We start from the raw sequence: 10,289 nt of genomic DNA, 5'->3' as shown, positions 1-10,289 counted from the left end.
GCATCAACTTGAGATCAATCAGAACCTAAAAATCTAGCCAATTAAAAAGGCTGCGTTACCGGAGGGCATATATGGATTAGATGGAGTTTATTTCAGGACTTACGGGAGTGACATTACGTCTTCTCTGCCTGGAGTATGTCAAAATCTCCTAATAGTAGTAGTACCAGTAGTACGTAGGTACTAATATTTTCACTCCTAATCAAAAAAAGTGTATTTAAAAATGGTACCGATTTATTTTCACAATGTAAATAGCAAATGAGCTGCAGACGTAAAACAATTTGCCATAGGGCATGTGAAAACAACGGCTAAGCGATGTCAGATTTGATACCATGTATTTGTATTAACAAACACTTAAAGGTTATGAGAGCGCCCATACAGAAGGAAATCTTCGTCGGCCCTTCACCAGCAAAGGAAGCAGCGTGCAGAATGACAGTTTACAGGCCAAATTGCACCGTCGGATCATGATTTAGTACAGACTTACCAATAAACAGCAGTCCTTAAGTATGAGTGTCTTAGATTCTCAGTACTAAAATATTTATTCTGGATAGTTAAATCGAGTAGTCAATAAAATAGCCAAATTGTGTAAAGAGAAGGGAAATATTTGATAAGTATGTCACACCGTAACGTGTTACGTTTCGACGAAATGACTCCGGTCAGTCCTCACCTTTAGGGGGCATGTAAATCAGTGTGTACAATCCAGCACCATGTTCTAATAGCCAAAGTGACAGCGGCAGGAAAGTTAGTAACCCTACTGGGGACCCGGGCCCTATTAGGAAACTACCCGCACCGACTGGCCAACCTCCCGCGCTCTGTACTCACCCTTTGAACCTACGAAAAAGTCTATGGAGGAATGCCAAGCAAACCTAAGCTATTAAAACAACCCTATCAAACATTTCTTAATCCTAGAGGTACAGATAGACATGCTTTCTATTACTTTTATAAGCAATGTAAGTAAGTAATGTAGTTACACGTTTATCAAAACCTCTTTGTGAAAGTAAAGTAAAGTTGACCATCAAAGTGAAATAACTTTTGTCTCGCACCTTTTTGTTAGATATAATTGTTTTTGTGGAAATTAAAAAAGAAAACACGATGGGTGACACATTAAGGAGGCAGACTGGGGAGGGTTAGCGGACTCCCGAGGAATTGTAACTTTCGAGGCAAGACTTCTAGGGTCCTAAGGAACACCTGTTCGCGAAAACTAGAACAATCTTTTAAGGGTTTGACCTAAAACATGTTTATTTTTCTCTACAATACTATGGCTATAAATTTAAATTGATCGAATATTGAAAAACGGGACCAAATCGAGGATTTAATGTGCCCGGCACAAAAATCCACTATTTTCTTTAAAAAACCTAATATACGTTACGAAAATTTTTTGTTCAAAATGTGTCCATTGATTTCACCGGAATTAAATATTTTACGAAAAAAATAATACATTTAATTTTAAAAAGGTAGGTATTTGTTTTCGTCTGTTTGTATATATTAATTCTATCGGATTCTTAGGATCTTCAAAAAGAAGAATTCAATCTGACAGCCCCGGAAAAAAAATTGATATGGATAAATGTATATAGTCTTTGGAAAAATAGATCATTTACATAGATAAATGATTTAGTCTTTGGTTTGATCGCGAGCGCTGAAGCAGCAGTATTTTGGTTTGCAAACGAAAGGTAATTATAATTTGTAATATAATTCTGTAAACTGCGATTTAAGTATGGTATTATAAGTAAGGAATCGGTGCACAGTTCGTTTTATAATATGCCCGTTCTTTACCGAATGAGAACAAGTTGTAAAACTGTTTTCATGACAGATAATTCTACTTTGTTTTGTTTAAGTTAAAATGGTCAACTGCGTGAACCTGAACCATGTAGAGGGCGACTCGTGCAATGATCGATGTCAGTTATTTACTGACTTATTCGAAAAGACGAAAGAAATACTGGCAAGAAACTTCACCCTCAGCCTGCCCGAAGAGCAGCTAGTGGTAAAGACGAAATATGAGGGGGCGGCAATAACGAAGGTAGGTGATGGATTTTTCATTATTTTGTTGATAAAATCGCAACGAAGTATTGTCAATATTTATTTTACAATATACATACAAAAAGTAATTTGATGCGTAAATCATCAGTTCATAAAGAGTAAATGGCAAAATAATGTCAAGATGACGTCTCTTACGAACATCTTTCTGGTGTACGGACTTGGGAGGCAGGCGTTTTTATATAAATATATATATATATATATATATATATATATATATATATATATATATATATATATATATATATATATATATATATATATATATATATATATATATATATATATATATATATATATATATACATATATATTTTTTTTCTTCCATTTACAATATAATATAATTACAATTCCAAAAATATTATGTCCGCCTACGTAGTGTAATGGTCAGCACGCTCGGTTACCATTCTGGAGGTCCCGGGTTCGATTCCCAGGGGGGGGGGCCAAAAAATATAAGTGATTTTTTTCTCTCTAATATTTATTCAATATTACCCTGGACTGGTACCTGAAGCGGAGGGCTGACCACCTTTCCTTCACGTGTTATCGATCAAGATAACAACTTTATATGATGCAGTTCCCTATGCACCATTGGGGTACAGATAAGGTTTTCATGATGATTTGATGATGTTAATACAAAAAGAGATCCCACAAAGGGTATACATTTTATTTTAGGTTATAATAAAGGGTACCTACTGAAAGAATACTATGGCTATCAAAAATATTAATAAATTAAAAGTGCTAATATAAACTACGAAAATTTGATTTGAACAGAAAACGAAAAAGGAAAATTAAAACAGTCAACAATAAGTATGTGCTACATACAAATATGAGTATATTCTTTGTGGAATGAATCAAACCGTTTTGGAGCTATGAAAAATGAGTGCCTTTGCGCGAGTCTGGCTCGCAGTTTAGTCGGCATATTTTTCATCGCAGTCACCGCAAGAAATTTCATAAATACCGCTTCTATCTAGTATGTTTACTTTTGATTTTGAGTTTCCGAGAATTTGACCCGAGTTTACAAGAATTTGAGTAGTCGTATATATAAATAAAACTCATTAGAGTGTTTAATTTTAATAAAATATTCTGGATTTTGTTAAATTTTCTGTTATAGAAGGAACGACGCAACAAAAGAAACATACCCTGGTGCCTAGAGTGCGGACAGCGGGGAAACTTAATTGCGTGTCCGGACTGTTCTGGATCCTACCACGAGGACTGCCCTTATACAGTTGGTAAATATAACATTATTATGGTTTCTGAACTTGAGATGAAACATCTACTTTTTTTTACATGAAAGAAGGTGGAAGACCGAGCATCCCAGGGCTCGAGTGATCTCTTTCTACACTTGTGTGTTGTTTGTATGTTTGGATCCCGTTCACACGAGGGAAGTAATTCAATAAATCATCCTCTTTTGCGTAAAATTGGCACTTTGTTTATGACCAGAATTAAAAAAATAAAATAAAAATACGATGCAGCCGATACTTGCTTTGTTAAAACAGTTTTGATTTTTTAATTGTTTTAAATTCTTTTGCATTGAACGATATAGAAAAAAAAAAATATAGTACAAAAGAAGATCCCACAAAGGCGTAGCCTGTGTGTGGGTTATTAATTATTAGTTCACGGGATATCCAAGTATTAGTTGGCTACTGTTCTCAAATGTGTTATAAGTAAATATTTCGTAAAAAAATGTTGAGAGAAGGTTAGGATCATTATGTAAAAACTCAGAATTCTACGTTTCATATTGTAGTGAATCAGTTAATGTTTGATAGTTAATTTTAAATATATTTTTATTTGTTGGTCCTCAATATATAGAATGGGCGAGTCTGAAGTTTTCCTCATCCGGACATTCCCATTCTTTGTCCAGACATATTTATAAGCAAGGGGTTTGGTGGTTTTTGCTAACCAAAGAGGGTGCTTGTTGGTGGTCGTTAATTTTTCACTAGTATATATCTTTTCCAAGGATGCAGAAATGTTTATATCTTTTGGAGAAAAATTCCCCTTAATTTTTTTTGAGTCATCACACTTTCTTTCGCCTCCTTTGTGTTGAATTTCACAGTTACAGTTTTCATGGCGGGGTTTGAATAGATGTTTATAAAATTATTGTCACTCGTAATATCGCTGCAATCAAGTTTATTCAGTAATAACTTGACCGCAGATTTGGAGTTTAATTTTTTTTTTACTTTTGATAATCCTCGAATTTCTATTGTCGTTTCTAGTGACTTTTGTTCCATTTTATTTAGCATAGTTTTTAGATCTCTAACTTCTTTTTGGGTCTCTTTCAGTTTGGATTCATTCCATTTTTATTTCTCGCTTGTATCAGTCATCGATATTTTTTGAGAAGAATTCAATTGATTTTCTCATTTGGGTCAACTCATTTTTTAGAATTTTTTCATTTTGTTACTAATTTTTTTGATCAATTTTTCTTCATCCTTTTTAAATTCTAGAAATTTTTTGTCCATACACTCGAAAAATTTTGTTTCTGAAGATGCTCGGGTTGAGATTATTATTATTTATTTAAGTCAATTTTATTTTTAAACACTTTACAATTTAGCGGTATCTATTGGAAATTATTAAAAAACATTTACTCGATTGTGAGCTTGGCTAGCGCTTAAATCTATTACTATAGAGGCATCTGCAGAAATTTGATTCAGATTAAAAGTTGAATAATTGAAAAAAAACAGAAAATTAGAAGTAGGAACACACAACAGGGCTTTATATTAACACTCTTTTCAAGATTTCATGATCACTTTTAACTTGAATTGTTTTTGTCGGGAGTATTCGATTCACCGCTGTTATGACAGAAATGTTGATAGTAAATTTGTTTGTTCGTAATTGGCATTTGAGTTTCATTGCCGAACACTTGAAATGCGGACAGTTGTAAAGTGAGTATTTGTGTTTTGCGCGGTCGTCATGGAACCGTATTTTTCTATTCACAGTCGCAGATTCTTAAATTCTACAGAGTTATGAATTGACAAAGTTGACAGAGACAAATGTTTGCAGACGTACCCTGTCGGCAATGCAGCGAAGGCTGCCTGATACCGTTCGGAAGCATCGTGTGGTATGCCATGCCGTTCTACAGGTGGTGGCCAGCCTACTTACTGCCCCTGGAGCTCAAGCCTGCGGTGCTGGGAAGGCGGCCCTCCGAGCGTCACCAAGTGGTGATATTTTTTCAGGAGGCGCTGTACGCTTGGGCTGACCCGAGGCTGATGTGCATTTTCACAAGAGGTAATAAAGATTGTCGAGACCGCATTAAGTGTAAAGTGCACAGTTGACTAGTAAAAATCGCTTAGTTCCATTTCTAAATTCAAACAATCAGAGTTTGAATCTCGATATAATATCTAAAAGTAGAATCAAATAGAAATTGTTCATACGGTAAGGTAGGTACACCAAAATTAGTTATCAACATTCGAAATGGTAAATCAAACAAGAAATTATGCGATCCGGATGCTATTCCTAATTAATTTACTTTCATTATTTCAGAACATCATTTCTATCGGGTCAAGAAGCCGGCTGGCCGCCTGCTGCAGGCTTTCTATGAAGCCAGAAGACTGGAGAGGAAGACCGATGCTTTCGAAGATTGAACGCTTCTTCTCCGTCTTAATCCTCATTGCTGAGGGTTGTGACCCTTGCAGAAGCAATGACTCTTCTCCAGTTATCCCTTGACTGCGCTGCACGTAGCGCTCCAACCACTGAGGTGCCTGCTGCTGCCTTAATTTGATCGGTCCATCGTGTGGGGATCTTCCTCTCCCTCTCTTTCCCTCCAGGCTACCGATCGCAACTAGTCGTTCCAGGCTATCCTCGTTGCCACGTGCAACGTGTCCAAAGAACTGGAGAATCCGTCGGGTACAGATATCGGCCAGAGTCAACGCTTATTGTATAATAAATGTCCAGAATTTTTATTACTACCTATTAACTAATTAATTTAAATATATATAGTTTGTTGATTTGTTAAAGTTTATTTAATTTTATTGATTTCTTGAAGGTTATTTTATTTAATTGGTTAAATATGTTAGTTGATAATAAATGTTCATGTAATGTTTAACTTCTTTATATCCTTGCCTATATAATTTTGTATCATTATTCCGGTTTTTTATTAATCCCTATTGTATAATAAAATGTCCTGAAATTTTATTACTTAATATTAACTAAACCCATATAGTTAATAATAAGAAGGTTAATAATGAATTAGGGAACGCAAGTTAATTGATTTGTTGAAGTTTGATTTTTATTTTTTATTGCTCAAATAAGAAAGTCAATGATAAATTCCCGGTTCGGGGTGTGAATAATTATAATTATGTTAGTTCGTGAGCAAAAAATAACGATTTGTCTTATGAACTTTTAATTTTGTGGCTAACCCCTTTATTTTATTTCACATTATATGATTTAAAAACAGCAGATGGACTTGTCTGAATTTGCACAAAACACGACTCATTTACTGGACTAACCTTACCGTACACGTAACAGATTTATTATTTTTATTCACTTAAATACAAAAAAATGTTAACAACAAAATACAATTTTCGGATAATTATTTATTTTTAATTTCATTAATTGATTCGGCAGACACTTTGTGGTAAAATCTATCCATTTTTAATTAATGTTTGACTTAGTAAATACCACTATTTCTTAAAATCTACTGTGACACGTGTTTCGATGCATTCCGCATCATTTTCAAACACCGTATGTGAAGCTAATTCTAAATTTTAGAGTTGGGTCCTCGGGACGTTGAAGGTTGAAGAGGGGGTAGTAGCTGTTTCTTATTTTTATTTATTAATTTAATTTTTATTTTTTTTTTTTATTTCTTATCAGTGGGAACATGGACAAAAGGGGGAGGCTTTAGTCATTGTCATATTGTTAATTATGGGTTTATTGTTATTTATATCCTTATGAATTTCTATTGTTTCAAAATGCTGCAGTTTATGGCTTTTCGTATTGATTATTTTTAGGATTTCTATGTTATTGTGGTTAAATTTGTGATCATTATCTATTAAATGGTTAGCGAATTCCGAAAAATCATTATTTCTCAAACATAATTCATGTTCCCTGATTCTTGTTTTGAATTTTCGGGAAGTCATACCAATATACGAACTTCCACAGTCGCAGTTTAATTTATATATGCCACTATTGTCCAATATATTTTCATCATTATTTTGTGTTTTAAAAATCTTAGTTAAATTATTTTTTGTGTAAAATGCTGGTTTTATATTATTTGGGAATTTTTTGGTAATTTTATGTGATGTTTTATTTATGTAAATGATTCTTTTCCAGTTGGTTTTTACTTTTTCATTATACGTATCGGCTGAGTAGAGAAATGTTTTTGTTAAATTCTGTTTATTTTTACGCGCCAATATCGCGTCTATTATATTTGGTTTAAAACCGTTATTGTAAGCAATTTGTTTAATTGTATTTATTTCTCTTTTGAACTTATTATCATTTAATGGGAATTGTAGTGCTCTATGGATCATGAATTTGAAGCTAGCTAGTTTATGATTAAGTGGATGGGCTGTACAAGAGGAAATTACAGTATCTGTATGTGTGGGCTTACGATAAACATCAAAAGTAATTTTTTTATCTATAATTTCTAAACTGAGGTCTAAGAAATTGATTTGTTTACCTTCGTTATTTTCTAATGTAAATTGTATTTTATCGTTAAAATATATTGATAAAATTGAGAAAGGAATCCGATTGTCTTGTTGTTCCTTTCCAAATTACCAATATATCGTCTACGTACCTGAACCAGTTTTTTACAAATTTGAGTAGGGGATGCTTAGACTTAAAGATTTCATTCTCTAAATTATTTATGAAAATGTCAACGTCCCAAGGACCCAACTCTAAAATTTAGAGTTAGCTTCACATACGGTGCTTGAAAATGATGCGGAATGCATCGAAACACGTGTCACAGTAGATTTTAAGAAATAGTGGTATTTACTAAGTAAAATATAATTAAAAATATTTATTTTTAAACAAAGGAACATACATTTGTTATTACATTACCATACTTAATTTTACTTAAATAATAAAATGTTAACCCTCACTGTGAGGTTCTTCGATGGTATCGGGTAAAATATCCCTTACTGTTTCGGATCAGTCTCGAGTGCCTTATGGAATTCCCTGTAATATGGGGATATGTATGATAGTAATCGCTACTGGTCTTGTGTATGATTTCTCGGCTTCCAAATCTAGTATCATGCCTCGACGTAAATATGATATTTTTTTATAGCAGCTGCCTTATCCAGAGTTGTATTAAACTGAATAATCCTCGGTTCATTCTTGTTAAATCGCAGCCACTTTATGTCTCTCCAAACAAACTTATTTTCATCTGAATCTATTTTTTTGACTCGCAATGGCCCTTTTAAGAGTTCCGAGTAGTTGAAAGATTCTGCGCACGTCATTCCCGTAACCTTAAATGGATTTTTCTTCGCGACATCACAAATTGATTTTGTACTATCGTGAGGATGTTAGAACAAGATGCCATCATGCACATTACAGCTACATGCCTATTGTTATTTCTATTGTGACCTGCACATGTATCAGAATACATAATAATGCGCTTAATACTATCATTCTTAATACTTTAACACGTCAACGGTTGTTATGTGTCTAAACAGGCATGATGCGATATCATTAGCCTCTCTGTTTGCAAGAGCCTCGTGCCGTATGTAACAATATCCTTGGCTTTTTGGCACCATATCCACAACTCTTTGTCCCTTAGACATCATTTAACAATAATTTTCACACTTTGTCACAAAATCACAAAAAGGTACATAGGAAGCTCCTGTCACTGCCGCGAGTAGTAAGGTAGGCCCTTCCAGAGAAGACTTATCTCATTACGCACGGGACTTATCTGTGTACACACCCCATAAGATGAAAAACTTGTCATGACTATGTTACGCACATTTCTTACATCGAATCTTAGGACTCACTTTAGGACGGACGGACTACTCACTAAATCTCATTTTTACCATTTTGTGACTTACCTGATTATACATCCCGGCCCGGGAATTCCACCATGCATACCCATACTAGTACAAGCTAGTTAATTGATTTGATAAGTTTATTTAATTTTTTGTTTAAATAAGAATGTTAATAATAAATCAGGGAACGCATACTGGTATAAGCTAGTTAATTGATTCGTTAAAGGTTATTCTATTTTATTGTTTGAATATGTTAGTTAATAATAAGTAAATTTATATTTAAAGTTCAACTTCTATATATATATATATATTATTTGTATCCACTCATGTCCAACACATATTATAATTTTCAGTTTTTTTTAATTTTATTAATTCCTATTGTATAATAAAATATTCAGAAATTTTATTACTAAATACTTATATTAACTAAAACATTATAGTTTATTGATTTGTTAAAGGTTATTTTATTTGATTGGTTAAATAAGAATGTTAATAATAATTTAGGGAACGCATACCCATACTAGTACTGGCTAGTCAATCGATTAAGTAATTTTTTTATTATTCTTTGAATAAGTTAGGTAATATTATATGTAATGCATTTCTGTATATGTGTTTGCTAAACACTGTTTTACTTAATAAATATTTTTTTCAAAAAACTTGTTTTTTATTTTAATGAACGCCCTTATCATTTCTTCAGTCTTGTTGTATTTACTCTTTTTCAGTTTAACTCCCATTGGCCCGTTTTAATACCCTCGAGGCAGTGTGCTGCTATGGGTTGCTCAAATGATGGAAATATGTTCAAAAAGATGGTTGTTAAAATATGGATTTTTTTACTATCCTATTTCCTAATTGGAATTCTTGCACCATCAATATACGCAATCACTTGATTTGATATGAATAAAGTAAAAACTAATTGCCATTTCGTGTACTTTATTGTTCGCATATACATATCTATCTATAATCTATATAAATAAGTCAGTGCCGAGCGATCCCATTCGCTGGCCCAGTGTAAACTCGAAGTTTGATAATCGTTATTGAGACCGAATATAATGGCAAATACCAAACATAAAACTATGCGGAATATCCTGAACACGAATAATTACCAAATAATCGGTTCATATTAATTGTGTACTGTGCGAGCCAGTTGTTAAAATTTTAGCAGCACGTCACTGCTTATGGTAATGTAATGTCTTCATACCCTCATCCGCACCCGATGCTGCATAGGGCACTGCATCATACAAACGCAGTGTTGTCTCGATCGTTAACACACGAAGGGAAGGTGATGAGCCCTCCGCTTCAGGTAACGGTACAGGGTAATACTGAATAAAGATTAGAATAAAAAAATCA

At 33.5% G+C, this 10,289-nt stretch overlaps 1 protein-coding gene across 1 annotated transcript; it reads left to right on the top strand.

Moving 5' to 3' along the window:
* The first annotated feature begins 1,005 nt into the window (after window positions 1-1,005).
* LOC148299963 (nuclear receptor binding SET domain protein-like) lies at window positions 1,006-5,921 on the top strand. Its single transcript, XM_088275450.1, has 5 exons — window positions 1,006-1,667; window positions 1,833-2,014; window positions 3,143-3,260; window positions 5,029-5,253; window positions 5,509-5,921. The coding sequence occupies exons 2-5, from the start codon at window positions 1,838-1,840 to the stop codon at window positions 5,607-5,609; spliced, it is 621 nt and encodes a 206-aa protein (XP_088131576.1). The 5' UTR covers window positions 1,006-1,667; window positions 1,833-1,837; the 3' UTR covers window positions 5,610-5,921.
* The last annotated feature ends 4,368 nt before the right edge of the window (window positions 5,922-10,289 follow it).

Source organism: Brachycentrus maculatus, unplaced genomic scaffold (assembly GCF_059751285.1).
Source record: "Brachycentrus maculatus isolate JH-2025_06_01 unplaced genomic scaffold, ASM5975128v1 h1tg000871c, whole genome shotgun sequence".
Taxonomy (NCBI): domain Eukaryota; kingdom Metazoa; phylum Arthropoda; class Insecta; order Trichoptera; family Brachycentridae; genus Brachycentrus; species Brachycentrus maculatus.
This window is presented reverse-complemented; position numbering and strand designations above follow the sequence as displayed.